Consider the following 26,427-nt stretch of genomic DNA (forward strand, 5'->3'; position numbering starts at 1 on the left):
TGCTTAAGATGGGTCTGATTCTGATCTGATTTACACCTGTGTAAATTGGCAATTATTAAGCTGAACTCAGTGTGTTTGCACTAGTGTAAATGAGATTACCATCAGGGCTGTTATATTTAAAACCACAAACCTCTCAGGTGCTATGGTGAGGACTAGGGTTACTATTTCCATTCTTGCACTCGCTGAAAAAAGCTCCAGCTGGTGAAAAATACCGTTTCCTATTTGCTGAGTAACTCAGGTCACTGTGGACACATCACCCCAGTGCTCTGCCCTGCTCCAACTCTGAATCCTCAGGAACGCAGACCCAATTCAAGGTCTCTGTTATGCTATTCGAAGCTCTAGCTACCTGAAAGATAATTTCTCATTCTGTGACCATGGCCTCTCATGACAGCTATGCTACAGGGGCTCAATAAAACTGCCAAGGGAGGCTTATGAGAATGGGACACAAACTGTAACAGGAGCTGGACCTGGACTATTGAAATCATTCCTGCAAGAGATAAGAATGACTGTGGTCCTCTGCTTTCTGAACTGAAAATACAAAACTAATTTCTTTGACGTATATAAAATAAATATATCAACTATGAGCACACGCAATGTGCAGACTCACTCATTCACTTACCCACATACAGACAAACAAAACTCCTATAAACCAATGAAGATCCATCTCCTACTGGATGGGACGATACAAAGAGAGGGTGAGGGATTGTTATTTCTAACTCAGAATACTTGTTAGGTATAGGGATACTATCGGACAGTGGTTCTCAACCTTTCCAGATTCCTGTACCCCTTTCAGGAGTCTGATTCGTCTTGTATACCCCAAGTTTCACCTCACTTAAAAACTACTTGTTTACAAAATCAGACATAAAAATACAAAAGGGTCACAGCACACTATTATGGAAAAATTGCTTACTTTCTAATTTTACCATATAATTATAAAATAAATCAGTTGGGATATAAATACTGTACTTATATTTCAGCATATAGTATATAGAGCAGTATAAACAAGTCATTGTCTGTATGAAATTTTAGTTTGTACTGACTTAGCTAGAGCTTTTATGCAGCCTGTTGTAAAGCTAGGCAAATATCTAGATGAGTTGATGTACCCCCAGGGTTACGTATACCCCTGGTTGAGAACCACTGCTATCGTAAGAGGGTCATATACATATCTAGATATAGAAAGATTACTGGAAAGAAATGTGGGTCTGGAAAATTGCTGAAAAGAAGGCAGAATGTTGGTGCCACCAGCATGAACTCACATAAATGACACATTGTTTAGAACTCGGCTTGTAAAGCAGCTAGAGAAAAATTGTGATCATTGTGGCCCCAATAATAATTTTTCAGTTGATCACAATGTTGCACAGTGGTGATACTGTGCACCTAGAGTATAATGTTCACCAGTAACCCAATGACTTCAATAGGGGCAGGGTTAGGCCAAGGCTGAGCGCTTTGGAAAATCCCACCTTTGCTGTCTGGGTGCATTTTCCACCTGATCTCCTTTCGCCCTATTCATTCTAATGGAAGTTACATATAGATCTCAAGAATGGAGTACACACCATAGTTCCTGCTAATCTCGCTGCTTGCGTCCTCATCCAATGTGAGTGTCTCTAGCAAATTATAATGACATCCCAGTGCAGTGGTAGGGTGCTGAGAAAAGGAAAGGGAGAAACTGAACCCATAGCATTCTTATGTTTAAAGTAAAGCAGTTTTACTTGCCACAGTGATGTGATACAAATGGGTAATGAAATAATTGTCTTAAATAACTTATTTGTCATTTCCACATGCGAGCAGTAAGGTGTTCATGGCTTCATAGCTCTCACTATCAATCCCAAAACCAAGGTTCCTAGAAACATTCCTTTTTACTCCTCTTGTGTGAATCTCTATGTATCTATTTAGGTTCTTATACAATGCCCATTTCTTACCTGTCTGTCAGCTCATCCAATCTGTCTAATCTTTCTATCTGTGTGGGAATGATTGGGTATGTAGCTATCTTATTATCAAGGTAAGTAGGTCATGTCTTCATTGAGTAGTGCTGACTCTGCTAGAGAGCAGTTTAATGAATGCTAGTTTTTGTCAGGAATAGAAGGAAATGCTGCCAGGAAAACCTCCTTAACATGTGCTGTATGTTCTTGTTTGTCTTTTATTTTGTAAAGGTTCCTAATGAGAAGTTAGTTGCTATTGGTACATGGTGTGTTTTGCCCAGTTTGGATGAGATTAGTTGATTTACATGGGTTTGCAGTGCACTGTCACTTGTCGCTGCTGTGTTTGCAGTCCCTTTGTCTTGGCTATTACATAATCAGTTGTTCCTGTTCACCCTTTTGCCCTGGTTTTTAACACAGAATATTCTAAAGAGTCAGATTTTCTTTTGCAAGTACTGTGATCTGCATACAGTTTTGTCTGATACCGAGTTCAGAGTCCACTGTAATTGGAGGCAACATACAGAAGTGTCCATTGAAGTTTGTGGGTGTGGAGGCTAAAAGTCAGTTTCACATTGGGGGAAAGAAAAACTTTAATGAACAAGGGTCAGATACTCTACCACAGTCCAGACATGCCCTACTTTATAATTAAGTCTGATAGCTTCTTCTTTGTGGGCTAAATCCTGCTCCCCTTCCTCACAAATGTAATCCTATTGGACTGGATGTAGGATTCAATTCAGCAAGGCTGTTAAACATGTGCTTAACTTTAAGCATGGTGACTAGTCCAAGTGAAGTCCAATAGAACTACCTATATACTAGTTAGGTGTGTGCTTCAGTGCTTTGTTGAATCAGGGCCTTAACCTTTAATGTCCATCTTCTTGTTGTGAATATTCCAAAAACTCACCCTTTTCTTAAATGCTAACATAGCGAAAAGTAAGCAAGAAGCCTTTATAGCAAAAGTTTTGAACTCTAGCCATATAGCAGAGAAGAAAATTAGTCCAAGCGCCTGATCCTGCACGGTTCAGTGCCTTCAATTTGTATTGTGTTCAGTGGAATTTGAAAACATTCAGTCTTCTGCAAAATCAGGCCCTTAATTATCTAGTATGATATGTGCAATACATCCAGTGTTTCTGTTTTTAACAAAATAATTAAAATAGTCATCCACACAATGGTGGTCTTTGCTTTTTTTTAAGTCGTAGTCTGGGGAGGGGGAAAGGGAAACCCAAATTCAATCTGCAACAAGTCAAATGTCTCCATATTAATCCCCACTAAAAAGTGTCTGTTCCACTTATTTCCAAATGAGGAATGTTTTCTTTAGAGAGGCAGCAAATTGATTTTCTCCACATTGAGAATAGAATATCTCATTTCCAAAACAAAACCTTTAGACATGGTTACACAAGTACACTCTGTATACTTATGAGTTAGAAAATTGTTCAGATGTTTAGTGCCTCTCTCAAGGATATCGAGTCCACAATAGTTTTTAGATTTATTCTGACATGTTCCATTATAAGTCCACAGTGTATATAAATTACAGAAAAGAATGAGCAAGTCCTTGGATTAGAAAAACATGAAAATAATACTTTAGTATTAAAAACTTTTGGAGACTCAGAATATGTCTATCTTGAGTGTGTGTGTGTGTGTACAGATATATAAATATGGACTAGTGTTTATAGCAATAGCAGTTATCCTGTTATAAAGGGAAATATTGTTCTGAAGGTTGTGTTAGAAGGGTTAATATTAATCTCTATATTGAAAAAGGTAGGAGCCTAGTCTGGCTCCCACTGAAATCAGTAGGAGTTTGCCATTGATTTCCATGGCGGGTGGGGTGGGGGGCAGGATGAGGCCCTGTATCTTGGTTTATAGAAAAGTTTCCCCAAATCAAAATGATTGAGATTTTTCTAAACTAGGGTCTGATTTTCCACCTGAGCCTGACATTTGAGCCTTTGCCTTGTGTTGTGGTCCACTTTCATTTCACCCCCATCTGCACAACGCCATGCTGTGTGCTGACTGCTTGCCCTCTCCTCCTGACATGGGCTCAGCTCATCAGAAGCTATGCTTTTATCAATCTGTGTGCAGTGGGTGCTGCTTCCAGGAGGCAGGAGCTAATACATGGACTTTTCAAAAATTAAATGCAAAACCTGTAACTTGGGATGTGGAACAGGGACTGGGGATGAGGTGAGAGATATAAAAAGAGAAGGCCAAGAAGAGGAGGAAGTCAAGGAGGCAGCTATGAGTCCAAAATAGCATCAGAGATAATCTAATCCTAGGCTAGCTTTTGAGACTTCACCTAAATACAGCGATATGTTCATTCTTATCTTCCAGATACTGTAGGATGCTAGAAGCTCCCTTGTATGAGGGGTGAATGGTAGGGATCCTTCTTTAGTAAGGTGGTTGGCTTTCTAGTAATTATGTTTTAAAAGGTGCAACATGTAATAATATTCTTCAGCGAAGAGCTAGGTTTTGCCAGGCTAATCTGTGTGTGACTGTCTGCCCCCTTCAGGTATGCTTGATCAGCCCTGGGGGTTTCTGGGATTCAAGGCTTGAGTGCATCTGAGAACTTTGCAAGGTTCAGTTTTAAATCACCCCTTCAGTCCCATGCTTGATGTCCAAATCTTCCTCCTCCCCTTATTTGACTGTGGCCCTCAATATTATTACAAAGTCACTTGGTTTCTATATTGGTATGGCTAATCATCTTTGCTGTAGGCAAAAGTACCGTTGCCTCTGCTCCATCCCAATCCTTCCACAAAACAATAACAAGGAAATAAATTCCGCAAGCCACAGGAAGCAGTATGGCACTACAAGTTAGAAGCAGAAATGCAGAACAGCTACCCCAGCACACTCCTCTTTTAAGGAAATGGTGATAGGCTTTTTTGTTCTTTTTAAGTGTTTCTGAGAAACAGTTAAGACCTAGAGGCCAGGATGAGAAGTCATATCAGGAAATAGTTATGCAGATCAGAGAGCCCTGAAAAAGTCTGGGACTTTGATCATGGGCATTACAATTGCTTAGACATTCGCTAGAATAAGTAATGTAGAGTGATCAAGAAAGGGTACATGTTTTAGGCATTACTACAGGACTGTTTACTTACATGGTTTGTTGAGCAGCCAGCAAAGTCCAAGGTTATTTTGGACTTAGCATGCGTAAGTGATCCAGGTATGACAAATGAGGTAATACATTCCACTCTCATTAAAGACTCTTGGCTGCAGCACCAATTTTGACACAATGCCAGTGTTGCTGGATCTCAACTGAGCAAAAGCCGCTTTTTCTCACCCTCCCTATAACAACACGTCTTTTATGTCAGTCAAAATACATGAATCCAGAGAACAGTATTATCACGAGGATTCAACTAGTTGGACTTGTGATTATAATCAGTGTCCAAAAATATTTTAAACTGTAACACTATCCTACAAAACCCAGTCAGGCCAACATGGCATGCTGCCATCCCTTTGTCTGTACCTACATTCCAGCGCGGCTGTACCCACACGGTGCCATGAGATCCCTCCAGTATCTTGGGGAAATGAAAATGAAATGAAAGATTGAGAGCTTAGGTGTGTACTAGTCTGGTTTGTATAAGGCTCAGACTTTTAACAGTACATAAATGTAGTACATAATCGTATCATAGCTCTGTTGCCTCAGTATACAGAGAGAAACAGTCCTTTGGTGCATAGCATTTACTGAATACATTATAATAGTTCCAAAGTTCAAATATGCTATTTAATAATTCTTAAAATCCATGGCTGGTACTTTCCCTTATGTGCAAACATGCATGGAGAGGAACAAATTAACACAATGAAGCCCATGGCTCTGTGAGGTATGAACCTGATGCTTTCTTCTTTTAGTCTGATGAACTTGCAGTATTACAGTGGGTTGGGCCAATGGAGGTAGGGGATCTGTGGCTCCGCCTCTGATCCTGCAGTTTCCTGGCCAGACATGCAAAGGGACTTTCCCGCCACAGTTCCCATCAGCTACTACAGTACAGCAGGGCCAGGAAGTGTGTTATCGGGTGTTGGCCCAATCTGTGGCCTTCTGGGCAGGGGGGAGTAAAGGTCCCAGGGCACACCGGAATTATCATGCTGCTTTGATCAGCCTTAACTTGATGCCCCCCTTTTCCTATAGTTCTCCTGAGAACATGCTACTAAGTGTGGCTTCTCTTACACCCTTACCAGGTCTCCTTTTTCTGAATAGTGGGAGGGAGAGAGGTAACCATGTGGAGGAAGCAGCCTGTAGCACTGTCCTCCATGTGGAGGCTCCAACATATATTTTTTTCTACCATTTTGCTCCCCTATGCACTGCACCCTCATAAGGATGTGGAAGGAGGCAGAGCACAGGGCCACATATATTTCACTCACGGTAACAGGAACTTTGGAGCTTTGATGTGTATCATGACAGTCTGTGGCAGTTCTATTAAAAGTCAGCTTTGGGCCTAACAGACACTGGGCCAAATTTTTAGGTGAAGTCAATGAAGCTATGCCAGTTTACACCATCAGATAATTTGGCCCTCTTTTGTTGTGCCACATATAATATGGGGCAATTGTAGTCTGTCTATGTAATAAAAACTCTTGTGGCATTTGTTGTGATTTATTTTCTAAAGCTATATAATGTTCAGCCAAAGTCTGGAAGAAGGTGGGCTAGCTAGAAGGACAGAATGTTTAAATCTTATTTTCAAGATACCAAGAGCTAGTTGGTCGTGATAAGGACTAACTCCTAATTTTCTTTTTAAAACATGGTTTTGTGTGCATTTTGGACAGAGGAAAAAAGTGTCAGAAATTTATGAACATAACGTTTCCTTTTGCACTGATAAACTTACCAAGAGCTGAATTGTGCAATGTTTCTTTTGTTTGATTGTCATTATGGAAGGAGTTTGCCAGTGCAGCACAAAAAGTGGATGGGTATGGCTCCGGAAGATGGGGGATGTGACTATAGAGAGCTTCTCGTCAGGAGCCTCTACTGGCAGGACCCCAGTAGAGACTCTGGTGGGAATGAAAGCTATCTCCCGTCCTAACATTAACTCCAAAGGAAGGAGAAAGCGATAAGTGGAGATGAATGTCCCCTGGAGTGCATTCCCTCTCCACTCAATGGCAAGGAGATAAGTAGTCCACATTCTCTGCTTCCCCACCCCAGAGTCAATGAATGACTTGCTGTCTTTTTGTTTCCTGCCATGTGGCAAAATTTTTGATCACGTGAGTTAAGTATCCATGATCTTCCCATAGGCACTGACCTCTGATATCAAAACTGTGTGAAATACTCTCTCGCAATCTGTGTGTATGATTTTTACTGTGCTGCCAAATCTCATCCCGCCTCACACACAGTAAAAAAGTGTTCCCATCTCTGAGCAGATCCCTATAAATAATTTCTCCTGAGAATTTACAGCTAAAGTGGCAATAAGCTATTTTCCTGTATGGGGAGAGTTGTCAAGGGATGGTTGTCATTATGGCTTGTGTAACTGTTGACATTCATGCTATTTCCATTTCATGCTTTTTCATCTAATCAGGAATACAGGACTTTACTACCAGGAAGTAGTGAACTGAAAAACAAGATCATTCATACTATACATATACCATTTACTTTATCAGTAATTTGTTATACTTCCCTTTTATTGTTTTACTATTACAAATATTTGTGTTTGAATTAGACCTTTCTTCATCTGCACCTCTTGCTTGATTCTGTAGTGTAGTCATAATCCTGTGTCCATGGTATCAGACTTCTGGCCAGTGTTATGACTTCATTGCATGACCAAGTAGGAAGAGCAGATGGGTTGTGAGGGAGAAAATCAGATTTTAAGAAACAATGGTCTGGTTCTCCACTCAGTTTATGAAATCACACTGCTGCAAAATGGCATAACAGAGTGATGAATTAGGCCCCCTTTCTCTCTGTTAATTTAGCAAAAGTGGCCAGCAAAATTATTAAATGCATGTGAAAGTAATAGATCTAAGGTGTTAAGACTTTTGCCATGGGTACTTTACTTCATCTGTGGCCATTGCCCATTAGCATACCAGTGAAATCTATGGAATGTTAGCTCATGCCTGCTACATTTTGCAGCACAGGTGGGTGTGTTTTACCTGGACATACCTGAAATGTCTGGCAGACCTTGGCAGTTGAAGTAGCATTCTCCAGTGCAGTCTTTCCCTGCTCTGTTTTAGATTCCTGTCTGAGTCACAATTGTAACTGTGAAGGTAACTTCTTTTTATAGATACACGTTTTGTAAGTGAATTTAATCCTCTTGATGAACTACTAAACTTGAAATAAACTTTAATCTTGAAGACCAGGGTCCACTTTTAAGCACATGAGTAATTTCATTGACTTCAGTGGGGGGTACTCACATGCATAAAAGAAGCATATGCCTTTAAGTACCTTGCTGAATCAAGGCCCAGACAAGCAGGTTTGAACCTTTCATATTGTGAGCAGGTGCTATGCAAGTTTTACCACACAGCACTGTCAAGGCACATGCATCCTGAACTTCAGCCCAGCTATTATCCTAATGCCTGACCCTGTGTAGCAGAGATCTCCAGTGGTATGGCATTGTTCCAAACTGTGTGGTAACTTGTTGATGGGGATGAGAATGACCTGATGGAATACATTTTATTTGTAACTGAAGTTTGAATTGGATTCCAAGTGTGCAGAAGCTAAGGGCTTTAAGTAGGGTGACCAGATGTCCCAATTTTATAGGGACAGTCCTGATATTTGGGGCTTTGTCTTATATAGGCACCTATAACCCCCCACCCCCGTCCCGATTTTTCACACTTGCTATCCGGTCACCGTAGCTTTAAGAAAGAATCTGCCTAGATCCCAATTTGAAAATCTCACAACTTAGTACAGTGACGTTCAGAGCTGAAACTGAAGCCTTTGGATTTGGGCTGTGTGTTCAGGGTTCATTGTGGTGTGCACTTCCTGAGAGGTTCCAAGCACCTTTCAACCCTTAAGATATATTACACCATGCTGATGCGTGTGCGCTGCACTCTGCCAAGGGTTCGAGTGGCATTTCAGTGTCTGGGTTTGCTCCCTTCCCTTAGCTAGAGGAGAGAATAACACACAGCCAGGTAGATAAAGAGGAATATGTTGTAAAGTTTACAGCAAAAATGGGTTTTATTTAAACTGATAGTATTTCAAGCCTCCCAGATTCATTTTTGGACAGAAGGCCGGTCACATTGACTAGAATGGTCACAAATAAGTGCCATCAGTTTTCTTTAACTATTTGTTCAAAGTTTCACTTTCATTTGTTTTGCTCGTGTTGACTTTCTGTGACCACTCAAGTTATCAGATCTCACTGGCATAAATATTTGCAGAAAGTAAATTTCAAAACCATGTGCGCGAGTATTCCCAGAAACCAAATTTTCCATTCACATATATACGTGAGTATTCATGCCAAAATTTCTCATCCAGTCAGGGATCAGGAAAAAAAATTGTGTGAATTATCTGATCAGTCACAACCAGCCAACACATCTTGAATATCCAATTCTCTCAGAAAACTGTTCATAATCAAACTGCAGAGTATTTTTAAAAACTGCAGTAGAAATAACTATGAATAAACATCTTCAAGGAAATAGCAGTTTGCTCATGAACATGCCATAAGCTGAAAAGGAGGCTAAATTAGTCAAATACATGATTTGTTATGAATTATTCGCTCAGCTTCAGTCAATTATCACTGCTCAAGAGCACAAAATGGATATATTTGAAATTTAAACAGTGTTAGAACAATATCTTTATCTGTAATGGATTTGGGAGCAAATGTTAATGTATATGTTTCAAGTGTGAATGGAAATATTTCAAATATTTTCTTTAATGGAGTGGATCTTAGAGGCAAATGCCTTCTCCTAAGCCATCAGAATGAAAGGCTATTGTCAGTATTCATTTATATTGAAGATTTTCTGTTACTTGTGTATTTGAATTAGAAGTAAAATGCTAGTATGTCATATGTGAGATAGTTCTAGAGCATTCTAGAAAGAGCCATTTTTCTGCTGTGACTCCGTAGCAACTGAAACAATGCAAAAGAACCCTGATTTTATAACAGTTTTGTTTAACTCCTGCCATTTAATCTTCCAATTCAAACTGTATTTATATGCAAGCTCAGTATACCTGGAAGTTTAGTAACAAATGCTTTTTTTTGCTTTTAAAGCTTTTAACAAAACATTAGGAGTTTTAGTATGAAACAAAGTACAACGCCAAAACTCAGGATAAAAAATGTCTTTGAAAGACATCAAGCCTTGAACTAGTCCTGCTTCTTTCTTTCCAAATAATTAAATAAATAAATAAAAAGTGGTTCAAATAAAAGTATATTGGGCTAAAATTCATCCCTGTAATTCTAATTACTTCAATAGAATTGTGCCAGGGATTAATTTGGTCCATTAATTCTACAGTGGTCATTAACATTTTAGTACTTGTGTCAAGTTGTTATAAATTGAGGAAACATTTTTTTTACACAGTGTCTTTTAAACAAGATATTAACACCTTGGCTCAAGGCTATGTGTAGCTTAGGATTTGTAGAACTCAATATGACGTCCCAACAGTATACAAGAAGTCAGGATCAGCAAAACAATTAAGATGAAAACACAAGCTACAGTTATAAATAAGGTGGGATAGTAAGGCACTAACTGGCAGCCTGGCAGCAAAAGCTGAAGTCCAGCGAGTTCATCCCACACTCTGTGCTAGTCACTCATCTGTGTTTATATGAGTAATGGAGTAGCTGGGGGAGGGGATTTGTAAGCACAGAGCAAATACTCTTAGAGCTCATTTTGTGTAAGACTGACATCCACACCAAGTCGAGACTTCCAGGGATGTAGTGTGCAGTCACATGCTGTAGCATTTATGAGTACAGATATAAATCTGACAGATGTTTGTCGACTGGAATGGGTAATAATTTCTTTATCTTTTTGTTTGATTTTGCATGTTAGCCTCGGAGGACAATTTCAGCATTGCTTTCTCTGGTACTTTTCAATAAGCAGAATGTGCTTCAGAGGATGTTTTACAGTGTGTCAGTACTGAAACAAAAAAAGGATGTTTTTTGGACTTCTTGTTTTAAACCTAGGACTGCTATCTTTTTTTTTTTTCCTAAACAGACCAAAAATGACACTGTTGTTCAAAGTATACAATCAAAGTAGCACCCTTTATTGTGTTTGCAACCTGATTAAAATGTAAAATGTCCTGAAATCACTGGCTTACTGTGTAACAAATGTAAGATTAGAAACAATTAGAAGACACTCAAGAGGTTTGTGGTGTTTAGATTTCTGACATTGTTATAATCATCCCTTGAAGTAATGAAAACAATGGTTACCTAGAAATTAAAGGTTTAAAGCAAATTATCTTCTCCAGTATAGTCATTAGTTAATGATTGTTTATCATTTTTAATGTTACTGGAGTTGTCTAGTGACTTAGACTGATTTAAATTTGAAAGCATATGCAGGACGTTTTTAATATTGAACAAAGCATCTGCTTTGCCTTTTATTTCTGTATGTGGGTTATAAGTGGTCTTGTGCTATAACAATTGAAAGAGAAGTTTGATATTTTTTTCTCTTGTATGACCTATATACTAGTTTTCTAAATATAGCTCAGAATGGCCAGGCTTTATTCAGTATGGTATTTCACAGCTATCTTACCAAAACATCTTAAGTATTGGATAAAACTGGAAGTCATTAATTTTAATTTAGATGTATTGTATCTAACAATTATGTTTTATGAAACCATCAATCAATTATGTTAATACTTTTGTACTTCTAGAAATAGTTTGGGGTTTTTTCTTAATGAAAGAACTTTGATAGGAATAACATATTGTATTAAAACTCATTATATTTGTTGGGAATTTTAAGATTTCAAAACTCTTCTGAAGGACCGATATTTTCAAATATTTAAAACACCACTTAGTACTTACACTTTGGATAAAATAGATTCATCATGCTGATTAATGCAAAGTTCTGTATCAATGTTCTATTTTGTTCTTCTGATACCATGCAGAAATACTTGCACTTTCTGGAAGTGTTCTTTGGAGCCAAATGCTTGACTTTATATTAATTAGATATGTTAAAATATAACATATACACCTTGAGAGATATGATATAGAAATGTATAGTACAGTATATCAAGATGTAACCCATAGAGGATGAGAACCTCATAATGAGCTTTTTTATAGATAGATGTGTACATATCTGTGACTGATTTTATTGGAATGATTTATTATGCTTTCAGCTGTTAAAAATCCTGTATAAGAGAATATCCTCAAATTGTTCTCAATTAATTTTCAGCGCCAAATCTTAAAGGCAGACCACGCAAAAAGAAGCCATGCCCACAGAGAAGAGATTCATTAAATGGTGTTAAAGATTCCAACAATAATTCTGAAAGCAAAGCTGTTGCCAAGGTAAATCTTTTAGCAGTATTCTCTTAACTACACTTTTTTTTAAGATACAGTCCTCTTTGTTGTCTAATAGACTGTTTCAAATTTAGAGTATAATTTTTTCATATAAATAAGTGCAGATTCTTTTCAAGAAGTTGTATTTTTTACTTTAGACTGCCTCCACTTTAGAAGTTACTAACAGCAATAATCACCCAGAACCTAATTATTCAAAATCTAAGGCTATGGGCTGACTGGGAAAAGGGCAGTAATTAAGCTTTTATGGCATCTAGTGCTAGTTTTCTGTGACACACAAAATAGTTTGTGACAGTATCTTCATATTAAAAATAAACTAGTAGGGCCATTCTCAACCATTACAGTGTAATTCTAAATATACATTTGAAGATAAACAGAGTCTGAATGATTTCCAAGAAGCAAAAAAAGTACATTAGAGGAGGAATGTTAAGGTTCTGATTTAAAAGGAAGGCAAAGGAGGAAATTCAGAATGAAAGCAAAAAGTCTGGACTGGATCTTTAACACATGCTGTTGTGCCTAGACATTCCAGGGGTCTTTGAATAGTATGTGTTCTTACATAGTGAACTGTATTGGCTGCGGTACCTAGCTACACATCATGAGTGAAGGTTGTATTGTCAGTCTGTAATTTTAGGCTTAACTCTTAGGCTTTTGTGGGTTTCAGTCCATCTGCTAACATTATTTTAAAACTAATTTTCTGTAGATTAATTTACTTTGTATTTTGTTCGGTGTGTGTGTGTTTGTGTGGTTTAAATATGAGTTTGGTTTTCTCTTAAAAAAAATAATTTGCACTAAAGGCTCCTTCAAGACATTTATGGCAAGTTAAATTTGAGAGCAAATTGTCAGGGCCAAGTTGTAAGATGCAAAGACAGAAAGTTAGAGAGGGACATACCAATAGGCTCGTACCTATTGCAGCACGAATTCTGTCACTATGATACTCTAAATATTGACCAAGTAGTTGTGCGTAGATTTAATTTCCATGCCAACTCCTTGAATTTTACATTTCAGCAAATTCTATGGATGTGCATCTGAAAGGAATTTCCATTGTTGTGAATCTCTCTTTGGGCAATACAGTGAACCTCTACAGAGCCATCCAAATTCTTTTTTGTTTTACATGCTTCATGTCCTGGGGAGATTACAGGGTTAAAGAGGTTAAGTGAAAGTGTTGTATTCTCTGTTACCCATAGGAAGGTAAACCCTACTCCCCAGCTTTCAGTTATGTTAAAATAATGTCATAAATTGATGACAGCAAAGAAATCCAAAGTTAATGATGAAACTCTGTCCTTAAATCAGCATTACTCTCCTTTGTGTGCCCTGTTATGCCCAGACATCAATTAAAAGGAACTGGATCCTGATGTTTTGACTTTCAGGACCCTTAAAAATATTCTAGGACTTTGTCAGAACTTTGTAGCTTTAGATATATACAAATTTGCAAAGCCTGCAATGCAAATATTCCAATTTGGCTAAATTCCCCATGCTTTGTGGGTTTCAGCACTGTACTGCAAAGCACATCATGGACTGCATTTTCTAAGCACAACAGAAGGTAGCACCATACAAGTAATTATGGTCTATACTGTATACAATGTGAATGTAGGTAATTTTTTAAAACCCACCTTATCTGATTATCACTATTCTATCAATGTGGACGCTTTTACTCATCAAACGTCAGAATATTTCATATAAGAAGAAATATCTACCTGTTTATCTAGCCACACTGTGCTTGTCACTGTGCAGACATTAGTAATAGTCATTATCCTGTCCAATTGTATTTCATTATAAAAATAACAGTGTTAATGATATAGGCCCTGATGCTGAAAATCTTATACGTGCCTGTAGTCCCACTGACTTCACTGGGACTCTTCACATGAATATGTGTTGTAGGACTGAGTGTATGTTTTATTCAACACTGGATGCGTGCCCAGCAAATCAGAGTGACTCAAACACAGGCTTTTTGAACTTTAAGCTGTTTGAGTCTTTGCCTAGCACTTTGTGTCTTCTTTGTGGAGACGGTTGAAAACATCCCAGTTTCTCACCATTACTGTCGGATGCTTGGGTAACACAGATGTCACATTTGGATCCCGGTTGGGTTCCCCTGAAGATTTCCCCCCCCTTCTGTCCTATGAAATTTGCCCATATCTAACTATAGCTGTCAACGGGTCCACCTAAACCAGTGTTGAAAATGGTTTAACTGCTAGTGTGGATGGGACAAAACCGCTTTCAGTGTCAGTCACAATATTGTTTTTGGTAATGGTGTTGGAAATGGTTTTGTCTCACCTACACTTACCTGTAACTAGTAGTTACACCATTTTCTACACTGATGCAGGGCATCCCATTGTTGACTGCTGTTATTAGCAAACGGACAGTTTCCTATGGAAGACGGCTTTTGCTGAGGGAGGTAGTGGCCTGTCAGCTCTCCTGTATCTGGAGCCCCCACAGGTGAGGTAAATGGGAAAAGTGCTGGGATTTTGAACATTGAGGTTTTGATCCTGTCAGGATTATGTACAAGACTAGCTCAGACCACATAGTAATAACCACTTGCTAAACTTCATGTTCTTAGCTGTCACTGAGTGATTAAAAAGCTTTCAAAGCCATTACGGCTCTAGTTTTCATTAAGCTTGTTTATCTTAACTATGAGCAAACAAGAGTGTGGACTTTTTCTATTACTTGACACACAAAGGCATTTGATTTGGTTTCAGTTCTGAATAAATTCCAGTTCAGGCAGCCTTTTAAAAACTGAATTACAGCACTATATCAACAGTCCAGGGTTTGAGAGTTCTGTACTGGGAAACCCACACCTCCACCAGGCAATGTGCCTGCTCTTGCATTTGATCTTTGTGCTGCCCTTTTTGTCCACCTTACACCAATTAGGAGTATCCTTGGATTGAAAGATACAAGGGGTAAAATCCTGCCCTCGCTGAAGTTTTCTCGTATAACTTCAATGGAGCCAGGATTTCATCCCAGGTGGGAAGAAATATCTCAAACTCTCTCTTTTATGAACAGTGGCCTAAACTTTCCCAAGAATCCTGAGGCTTTAATATTTCATATGTCATCCTTACTGAACAGATTTCCACAATTTTTGGGTATAGTGCGAACCTAACCACATCTGAAACTAAACCAGCCTGTTTTCTTGGCGTTGTGCTGCCATAGAAGTTCCCATTCAACGTCTATAAAGATGGGTTATAAGATTTGTTAAAATGGTCTGATCTGCCAGTTCCAAGAGGTAGAAGGATTAATTAGTTAAACATGGAAATTGTTCCCTAAATGAATGTACTCATTACAACATCCCCTAGTGCAAATACTGAAATCAGTTTCTCACTTCTTTTGTGTGGCAAGGGCTGGGAAATACGTTTATGTTATCAGCATATGCTCTTCCTAAAGTCACAGGTGGTCTGGCACACTATCAGACCTAAAGAGTTATTCTTAGATCTCCAACGTTATCTAATTAAAATACTTTAATCTGGTTCTTTAGGGAACTGTGAGGTGTGTATGTGGACTCTGTCAGAACAAAATGAGTGTAAGGTTTTATCCATGAGCGTTGTCCCCATTGTCAATAATTGGAAGATCTCCTTGCCATGAGTGAGATACATCCAGTGCTAGAGCATATAATAAAGACATGGATAGACATTTCCAGAGTTGTCCTAGAAATACCTCCCCATTCCTTATACCCACTTTCTCTATTCTCAGCCTCGTCCTGTTGGCAGTGGACTGTCATTTTTGCCACAGGGGAATCAAGCTTTATTTTGGGTTGGGATTTTTCAAAGGGGCCTATGGGAATTGGGCACCCAATTCCAATTGAAAGTCTCTTTGAAAATCCCAGTCTTCACTATAAAATTGAATGATCAGGGAAGGAGTTTAGAGTTCTCTGAACACACGTGAAAGCTAAATGATTTTCCCAGGGCCAACCATTATCAATTCAACTGGGTTGGGATAAGTTTCCCAGGGATCTGGAAAGTAACTGATAGTTTACTGGATCCAGGTGAAGTCTGGTCTCAAATATAGTGAAGGGGATACATCAAAGTATGTGTGTGGGGATTCCACCTTCACTCACCTGGTATAAATGTGGTATAAGGAAATGTCTCAGTTTTTTTAGAAAGAGATATGGGGAGACTGTCCGGGGTGGCTATAATGAAAAGAAGTTAAACTCTTACAGAAGAAATGTATAAATTTGGCTTTATAAGAGAATCAGTAAGGCCCACTGAGAAGAATGCTGCAGAGAATGTGGCCAAGTAGGGTTCCCCCCCACCCCCGTTTGTTGTCTTTGTCCATATCTTTATACCTTCTGGGAAGTTAAAAAAAAAAAAAAAAAAGTAGCCAACACTTCGCAAACACTTACTAACTGGATCCAAGATTGTGTTTAGAATACTGGTTTTCAACCTTTTTTCATTTGCGGACCCCTAAAAATTATATGGACCCCTTTGGAAATCTTAGACATAGTCTGGGGAGCCCCAGGGCCACAGGTTGGGCCACAGGTTGAAAACCATTGGTTTAGAGGGATAAGAATTTTGGGTCAGTTTCTGATCTTGGTTATGACAGTGTAAACATGGAGTAACTCCAGTGACTTTAGTGGAGTTATGCTGGATTTATACCAGTTTAATCAAGAACAGAATTTGGCTCTGTGGATCCTAATTATTCAATGATCATTAATTCATATTGTCTGTCTCATGGAGGTGAAGTTCCAGAAACTAGGTTTGTGCCTGGAACATTGAGAGTGAAACACTGCAGCCTTTCTTAAGGGATCATCAAATCTGAGACTGTTTATGTGCCCTTCCTTGGCATTTTTGGCTCCTTTGAGTTCTGCAAACACTTTGACCTCACTGCTCTGTGTAGTGAGGTGGAGGAAGCTGTGTATTACATACAGATTCCCCACTTCCAATTTCTTTTTTTCATCCTATTTTCTTTATCCCCTCTTGTCTACTAGAGAATAACTTCCCTTACCATTAATTTGCTTTTGTCTGAATAAGGCTTCTTCTGACTTATATTTTATGTGTACTTACTTGTATCACCCTATTTTAAAATAAAACATATTGAAAATGGGCCGATGGACTTTTTCTAGCAGGTGTGTTTTGAAAATTAAAAATGCTCCCAGTCTGAGAATGTTTATTCCAAGTTTTATCCTGCAACAAATTTATGGCTCAATTAAAAAACCCTAATAATTATTGAAATTATTATACTGGAAGATGTAACTTAGCCTGCTGCATAGCATTGATAATGATAATAGAATATCAACTTTGTAAGGGTGTTCCTTTAAATAATTTTCCAGGTAACCAGAGTAGGAAAAAAACAGGGAATTAGCATTCCAAAAAAAAATAAATAAATAAGGGCCTGATCTAAAGCCCATTGAAGTTAATGAAAAGACTTCCATTAGTTTCACTGTGCTCTCAATGCGGCTTTGATCTTTAGAGAAGTCTCATCAATAACAATAAATATGACTAAAAGGTAAAACACAATATATTTAATCATAGGAAGAATATTTCCTAACATCAGACCAGAGAATATTTAGCGATACAGGGAAAGCACCTGGATGGATGGATGGATGGATGGATTAAATAAATAAATAAATAAATCTTCTAAGGGAAACCCCATTTTCTAATCCCAATGATTCTTTGTTGTGGAGACGTAAGACTCCAAAAGGCTATTCCCTTGAGTTTGCACAGAGAGGTTTCTCCAAGAAGACAGGGACAATGTTGGGAAACTGCCACTTTTTCCTTCCTTCATGCTCCCAGTTCAGCCATCCTCAGCCCACATAAGAAGAAGAAAGCATCCTGCCCTCAATCATTGTTTTAATGCTTTGGAAAAGAGACCTGCCTGTGCTTTTTTTAAAATGGTAGAAAAATGCAGAAGTGTTTGTAAGATAACTTCATTTGACATAACTAAAATGTTTGATAATTTGACTCTTCTCTGGTTTATTTTCTATTTCTACATGGCACTTGCCTAACACGCTTCAGCTTCAAAGTACTTATTCCCAAAACACAGATGTGTGTGTAAATTTCCCATTTTACAGGAGGGGAAACTGAGTCACAGCAAGATTAAATAACTTAACCCTGGCAACTCACAGCAACAGAGTGAATCAGTGCCAGTCAATCATTAAAATCCAAGGGTTCCTGACTCTCAGTCCAATGTTTGTGCTACTGGTCCATGCTGTTCCCTCCAGGCACTGAAATTAAATAATTTGTTTATAATATCCCTTATCCCTTTCTGAAGACACAAGGAAGAGTTCCACCCGGGTTATGGAAACATCGGACAGTCTCTTGTAATGCGTACATGTGTAGAAGGAACAGTTAGTTTCCAAAATAAATCATATAACCATCATCACCCCCTCTATCAGAGTATTTTTTATTACCAGTATTCACTGGAAAAGTATTGATCACACATTATAAAATAACCCCGGTTGGCTAACTTCCAAAAATAGTTTTTAATGTTCATTGTACTCTTCATTATCTAGAGACATAAACTATTAGCGGATTGAAATTTAATTTATCGGGTGCAATATCATATCTGCATAAGGACTGCAGGATTAGTCTAATTCTTCTCTTGTTTTTCTTGTTTCCAATACTGGAGAATTAACATGGTTTCATATTGTTTACTCCCTTATTGGCACACTAATATCATTGGCTGTATCAGCAGGAAAATGGGCAGTTTTGGGAATTGTGTGTGTCTGGAGGCTGCTGATGGTATACATGGGAAAAGGGAGAAAATGGCTCACATTAAATGGCCCCCTGATTAAACAAAGTATTTAATTTTGAGCACATTCTTAAGCCCTGTTGACTTAGGTCCAAAATCATATAGACCTGCCATTGCTGGGAATGGGACTTTTGACTGGGTAAGGCCTGTAGGATTTGGCCTAATATTTTGATGGGCCACAAAAAAAGTTGTGGCCTTTATGAGCATGATGCTGTCAGGTGCTAGGCATTCCGGTGCAGTACTGAGACCCGCACCTCCCCCTGGAATCAGTGAGAGTTGAGGGTGCTCACTATCTCCCAGGAGCACACAGCATCAAGCCCTAAAGGACGGTGGTTATTCATCTTGCTGTTGTTTGATTGTCTGTGAGGGCTGGCAGCTCTCTGTGGAATAGTGATGGATGGTAATAAAAATACAGATCTGGAAAGAACATTGCTGTTGGATTACAACAGTTTTTTAAATATGTGGCCATTTTAAAATGTTGTGACTAAGATTCAGAGCAAGGCAATAGCTCTATAAATAGTTTCCTCCTACCACCCTCAACTCAGTTGTGTGGTTTGGCCTTCATGTTAAAGAACACACTTGTTAAGCAAGGGTGTGGGAGCAGTTTGTTCATCTTTTAAATGCAAATTAAAGGTCAGCCAATGACCCAGATCTGATATGACATCTTTTCATTTTCCAGGTAAAATGTGAGGCTAAGTCAGCTTTGCCCAAATCCAAAAGTAACAACAGCAACTGTAAAAAAGGCTCAAGTGAAGATAAATCAAAGGTTGCTGTGGGTGAAGAGTGCAGAGCTGATGAGCAGGCTTTCCTTGTGGCACTTTATAAATACATGAAAGAAAGGAAAACACCCATTGAACGAATACCCTATTTAGGTTTTAAGCAGAGTAAGTATAATTTTTATCAAATTTTGTTGACGTTTGAGAACTGTTTGGCTTCTTTGTAGAAAACATTCATACACTGAGACTATTTTAAAACCTTTTCGGTTTTGTGACTGTGTTTATATTTACACATTTTCCAGTCCAGACATTTTACTGTCTCTTACTTCTAGATTTGCATCTCTTCCTTCTGGGGCAGTTGCTGCAGGATATTTATAGGTTTAAATCCACTGATTATGACTAGAAATAGGCATACTGAAAACTCTCTAGTTTTCTGTTTTGTAAATCTGCAGTATCTGTAATGCCTTTCTTCTGAGTTAATAATGTGACGTACATTTATTGTGCCCAGATGTTCTTTATGAAAAGACAGATATTAAAGGGAGACATTTAAAGGGGGTCAAGAAAGGCACAAAAGGGATCATATTTTTAAGCCTAAAAATTTGTTTATAGGCAATAAATTACTGACTTCATAGACTATAAAAATAGTCTGTATCTGTTTAATACAGAATACAATGTTTAGAATTGCTTTGGCATGTACAGTTTTTAGTGACACAATTTGTAAAGCAATTGTAGGTGGAGAAGATGCAGTTGTAACTAAATTCTGCATAAATATTGCATAGTAAGTAGGGCTGTTTCAGAGTTTACAACAAAAGCTATACCTGGGATATGTGTGTGTGTGTGTGTCTATGTGTGTGTGTGTCTAAATATAAATGTGTGTATATGTATATGTATATATACACACACACACATTATATATACAGTACGTATGTATATCTATGTATATATAGATTGAATGGTACTTAAATTACTTTAAAGGGAGAAATCCATGGTTTGAAATATTATTTACTCGAACGTATCTCCAAAGATTAAAACCATGTGTTATTTTGATGAAGAATGTCAAACCTGTATGTTTTACATAACAATTTACATACCTAATAGCAATTGGCACTGATTGCAACAGACCTCTAGCAGCCATTATAAACTTATATAACTCTGAGTGATTACAATGTTTTGGCTGCTTGAAATAGAAGTAAAATTAATGTACTATGAACAGCTTTGTTGCATTATGCATTGATTCAGATTAAATCAAGGCCTAAGCAAAGCTCTCGATAGCTTTGAAATAGCACAGGATTCAATGAGACTTTCTGAGCATTTTATGTGGAAGAGTGCTTTTTTATTTTCATTTTATCCCACACGCCCCAAACCAGGAGATATTGTCAGTTCAAATGATAAGAAAGGCCATTATTTCCAAAATACCCAGGTCTGTGGTAGGATCATACAATAATATTTAGCTGAACTGTATAGGGTTGCTTGACATACATTACAGTAGATGGGCCTAGTCCTGCAAGCACTTAAGCACGTGAGTAAATGTACTCTTGTGAGTACATTTACTCACGTGTGTAAGTGTTTGTAGGACTGGGCTCTATATTTGTCTGACATGATATGTGTAAATATTGTCAATATAAATAGGTTAGAGGGGAGAACCAGTATGTACACTACAACAGAGAATTCCCCTGTGGGTGAACAAATTCTGTCCTCTTTGATCTGCTGCATTATTGCTGACTCTGGCTTGAAATATTTGTATGAATGCCACTGGGAGTCACTATGTGTTGCTGAAATCCTGCATAGGTCTTTAATACAGGATCACCATCATTTACCCTTCTGTCAATTAAAACCACATAAATAAATGAAAGAACTAACACATCACATTATGGCCCTGCTCAGCTCGGGACAGATGGAAGGCAGTCATGTGGAAGGAGGCATTATGCAGGAGGGGGAGTGCAAAGAAGAGTGGCTCTTGCTAGGCCGTATTGAAGGTGTTTCCTCTGTCCCCTTTCACCACTTCCACCACCTCCACCACCATGTAGCCCTGCCAGTGCTTGATAGTGCACAAAAGGCAAGGCAGGGCCACCACAACTCTGAAGTAATAAATATAGTGGTAATTCTATCTTGTCTCCCACCTTTGAGCTTGCCAGCACTTGCAACCAAATTATGGCTGTCTATTGTACATGTGTGCTGATGTGCTAGGACAAATACGATGTGTGTGCATTCTCCCTCCATTAGTGCATTCTCACACGGCCCTATGGTTTATTGATTATGGAGGCCCTTATCTGAGCTGCAGTAGATATAAGATAGCGTTGTTTAGTGAATGGTTGCTCTATATCACGTGGGCTGCAGCTCTTACTGATAACTCAAACTTTTTTAAAAAATAATAGTCTTTGTGCTAGTTTTTACTGCCAGAGTTATGGAAACTTGTAAAATGCAGCTATTATACTGTGTTTCTTATTAGAAAAGTAGAATAAACTCCGTAAATCTGTCTAAATGTAATTTTCATTCCTAAATGTGTTCCTTCACATGTAATTTTTTAAAATATATAGTTAGGAGTAACATTTACTCTTCAAATTATGTAAATACCTTTTGTAAATTGTTTCTCAAAAGCTTTTTCAGAGTTTGTGAACATTTTTTCTATTTTTCTTTCAAATAATTGTTTAATTTACATTTCTTTGAAATAAGTTGGTTAATGGAATGCTTATCTAAATACTTATTGTCCCTCTAACAGTTAACCTTTGGACTATGTTTCAAGCTGCTCAAAAACTGGGAGGATATGAAACAGTAAGTGTTTAAGTAACTTAAATGGAATAATTGTGCAATCTAACTTTCCCCTGTTAGAAAAAAATGTAAAAGCAAACAATCATTTACTGCATTTTAGAATAGCTGTACACATTGTGGGTTTATTGGGCCATTTTTGGAAATGGTCCCAATTAGTTCCAGGTTTGGCAAAATTTTAAACTTGTCGTAAAAACTACAAGTGGAAAACATATGTAACTCTTCCCTGTCAAGGAAATTAGTTGGGTCTGTAATTTTTTCCCATGTTGAGAAAGGGCTATTATTGTACAACAAGCCAAGATTGCATAAAAGAAATTTCACTTGGCAACATCTCTGACATCTGTTCATGTCTAATATGGGAAATGTATTAAAGGCTTTCAAAAGTAATCAGTATTGCCATTAAGGGATAGTATGTTGCAGTATCTTCTCCTTTTTGCTAGTGTAAAAGACCTTTATTAGACAAGGGTCAGTACCACGTAAACAGGAAGTTATCAAAGTAATTCAGAAAAGTCTCTGACACTTTTTATCAACTAACCATATCTGACAAGAGCAGTTTATTTTTAGCTCACAGGAAAATTTGATGGCCATGGATTTTAGAGCATGTATTTTGAACTAATAAAATATTAGAGCAACAAACTTAAATTAAAATCTTGAAATGAGAAGAAAGAGCTGCATTAATACCGCACATAGAGATGACATCTGTAATAAAAACCAATTGACATAGGAAGATGTCGTCATTGGAAATATTTTCTTTGCACACAATGATCTGATTAAGTTGTGCAGTTCCTGCTGCAGTTGGTTGGGGGAAATTATTTTTGCTTTGTTTACGAAGTAATCTGGGATGTATCTGTACTGTTGAGAAATGACAAGAAACACAAAATCAAGAAACTCAAACTGATTTGAGCCAAAATGTATTAAACACTCTTTCTTTCCACACAATAAAGCATATTGTTCTATTAATTAATATCATCGCTATACTGGGGTGGGTGTGGTGGAGATTTTGTGAAACCAAGTATCTAGTGTTCATAATAGAAATGTCTGATTTGGCTTTTATGATTTAGCTGCCTTTCATTAATCTACATGTAACATCTTTATTAAATACACCCATATGTGTGTATGTTCCTGTATATATATATGCACAAATAGCTACCATAGATATGCATCTAGAGTAATTATGAACTATGAGTAATTGCACCAAGTTGTAAAATGCGCTGAAGGTAAGGACTGAAAACTTGAACCTGATCCAGAACACAAGAGAAGGCAGTGAAGGGATTTAAATACGAGAGTGACATGTTCAGAATGCTCAGGGAGGCAGATAATTTTCACAGCAATGTTTTGGATATACTTGCAGGGAATGAGGATAGAAGCAGGGAAGGCCAGCGTGGAGGAGTTTGCAGTAGGATAAGCAAGACATAAATCTGGGTTTTAGTGCCAGAATGAGAGAGGAAAGGATGGATTTAGGCATATTAAACAAGGTAGACTGGCAGGATTTGGGGAAATTCTGAATGTGTGGAGCGGAGGGAAGGCGTTGACTAGGACACCCAAGAGTGTGAGCCTGGGTGACAGGTAAAATAGTGAGATTATCATCAGTAATGGAAAGGGGCAAAGGGAATGAGGGTCTGAGGGGAAATATGAGGCGTATCACTGTTCAATATAAATTAGTGGCAGTACATCCCTCTCTCAAACCTCTTGTTCTTTTTCATTAATAGATGTCTTCAAATGATGGGGGCATTCCTCATTTCCAGGAAAGCAGGCTCATTGGGATTATTCAACCGAAACTTAAATGGTAGTGTGTGCTGATCACAAAAGATGTGTAAGCACAAAAGTAGGGTAGTTAGGAACTGGATGTGCAAAATGAATATAATTTTTACACCAGTTTGATATTCTGATATTTGATTTAGCTCTGGCATAATCTAGAATAACTCTGATTGAAGCCAGTGGGCCTGATCCACGCTTTTTGAAATCAGTGAGACTTATACTTTCTTATAGCAGAACTGAAGAACTGTCTTGCTCTGGGACAGATGAGGATGGTTTGGGTATAAATTAAATTTTGTATGTAGTGGGTGATGCTGCTTTAGCTGCATTTCCTACTACCAGGGCTAGCTCCAGGGTTTTTGCCGCCTCAAGCGGCGGGGCGGGGGGGGGGGGGGGGGGGGAAGCCGTGATCGCGATCGGCAGCAGCTCCACTGCGCCACTTTCTTCTTCGGCAGCAATTCGGCGGCCGGTCCTTCCCTCCGAGAGGGACCGAGTGACCTGTCGCTGAAGAGCCCGACGTGCTGCCCCCTCCCTTTGGCCACCCCAAGCACCTGCTTGCTGAGCTGGTGCCTGGAGCCGGCCCTGCCTACTACACCTCTTCCTCTGTCCAACTCCTCAGCGTCTACAGTACACTCGTAATCCTGAATGCTAAACTGGAGACTGTTAGAGTGTTTTGTCCCTTTCATCCACTTTCACTCATTTTCTGACCCATTCACACACTACTCATCACCATGGAATTTAGCAAAGTGTAATTAATTGTTCTATTGTTTGCATTGATGAGAGATAAAAAAGGCCCCATGGGGCTAGAATGGGATGGACGGAAATATTTATTCCAGAATCATGGATAGACCTACTCATTCCCAAGCAAAATTAGTGATCGTGCAATTTATTAAGGACCAGATTCTGCCACCTATGTGCACACAGAGTATTCTAGTATGCAAATAACTCCATGGACACTGATAGGACTATCTGCATGGCAGGGACCTATTCAATTTAAAGAGTAGCAGAATTTGTTCTTAAATAAAGTATAAGTAGATCTCAATTAAATCTATCCTGTATTCTGATTATTAAGTAGTCCACTTGAATTTATTTATTTTTGTTTGTCACCTTTAAATGTTCCCAAACTTCTGGTGTGAGTTTGAGATAGTGGGATTATTTCAGGCTAGCCATTTACATCTCCAGTTTTGGCACAATCACACACATAGGAAGAAATCTATGACCCAAATGGTATTAAGCATGTGCTCCCTCCCCTGTAGTCAATGGGAGCTCTGAGTGTTCAACACTTTCTACAAATCAAGCCAAATGGAGCCTTCGGAGTAAATGATTGTGGAGGGTGGATGAAAGAATTATTCTCCGTGGCTTTCTGTGCTGCAAGTAGCTTCTGTTCACCTTTCTGTTTGGGGGCAATAAGAGCTAGTGATATTCCTATTGGAAACTTTCTTTTGTCTAGAAATAGGGGTTTTCTTGTCATAAAGAAAAGAACACTTAGAAATATATAGCTATAGAACATGGGCGTCGTTTAAGGTAGCATGCATTTTACAAACGGAAAGCAAATATAGGTGTAATTAAAATTACCCATTTGCATTTACAATGGCAAGTTGTCTGACTGCTGTTGACTAGAATGTGCAGATACTTTTTAATTGAAATAGCTGTAAAGTTTACATTCTCACATTCAGTGGAATAATTAAAGCTGGCAGATTTTACGTTCCCCATCCCACCCTCCCTATCCCAGCATGCAAACTCTTTTAAAGAGTCCTAAAAGTGGTTACACGCATTTATTGGTAAAGCAGAGATAGTATAATGGGCTGAAGTTAACTGATGTGGTTTGGCTCTCACATTCATTTAACATCAGTGTAAGCCCATTGCGCCTGATTATGATCTCTCACTGGTGTAAAACCAGCATAACACCATGTATTTTGCTAGTATCAGGTCATTATCAGTCCAAATGTGTTATCTATATTTGTGCTTCTACTAAAGATTCTCAGTTTCTTATTTGTAGTGAAGGGTCAGAACATTTTTGTAATATCACAGTCACAGAATTAGCAGTGCCATATAACTCTCACTGGCTCATAGTGCAGGCTAAATAAAAAACAAAGGCTTGGCTAGTTCCTCACAAAATGGAGCCATCTCTTTGGAGCCACTTCCCTTCAAGCAAGCATTTAGCTTAGCTGCTGAAATCGACATCTACCATAGTAATACAGTAAAAGCTGTGTTATCTGGCACTTTACCAAAAGGAAAGCTCTAGAA

General features: G+C 38.4%; 1 protein-coding gene across 3 annotated transcripts in view; it reads left to right on the top strand.

Moving 5' to 3' along the window:
* ARID5B (AT-rich interaction domain 5B) overlaps window positions 1-26,427 on the top strand; it is a 148,852-nt gene that overhangs the window by 92,917 nt on the left and 29,508 nt on the right. For 2 of the 3 annotated variants that reach the window (XM_054035073.1, XM_054035074.1), the window contains exons 5-7: window positions 12,144-12,256; window positions 19,623-19,827; window positions 22,379-22,431. In XM_054035073.1, coding sequence (XP_053891048.1) covers window positions 12,144-12,256; window positions 19,623-19,827; window positions 22,379-22,431 — 371 coding nt within the window. Of the gene's footprint in view, window positions 1-10,656; window positions 10,759-12,143; window positions 12,257-19,622; window positions 19,828-22,378; window positions 22,432-26,427 lie in introns of those variants that run through there. The other variant, XM_054035075.1, reaches the window with a different exon arrangement.

Source organism: Malaclemys terrapin, chromosome 7, assembly GCF_027887155.1.
Source record: "Malaclemys terrapin pileata isolate rMalTer1 chromosome 7, rMalTer1.hap1, whole genome shotgun sequence".
Lineage (NCBI taxonomy): Eukaryota > Metazoa > Chordata > Testudines > Emydidae > Malaclemys > Malaclemys terrapin.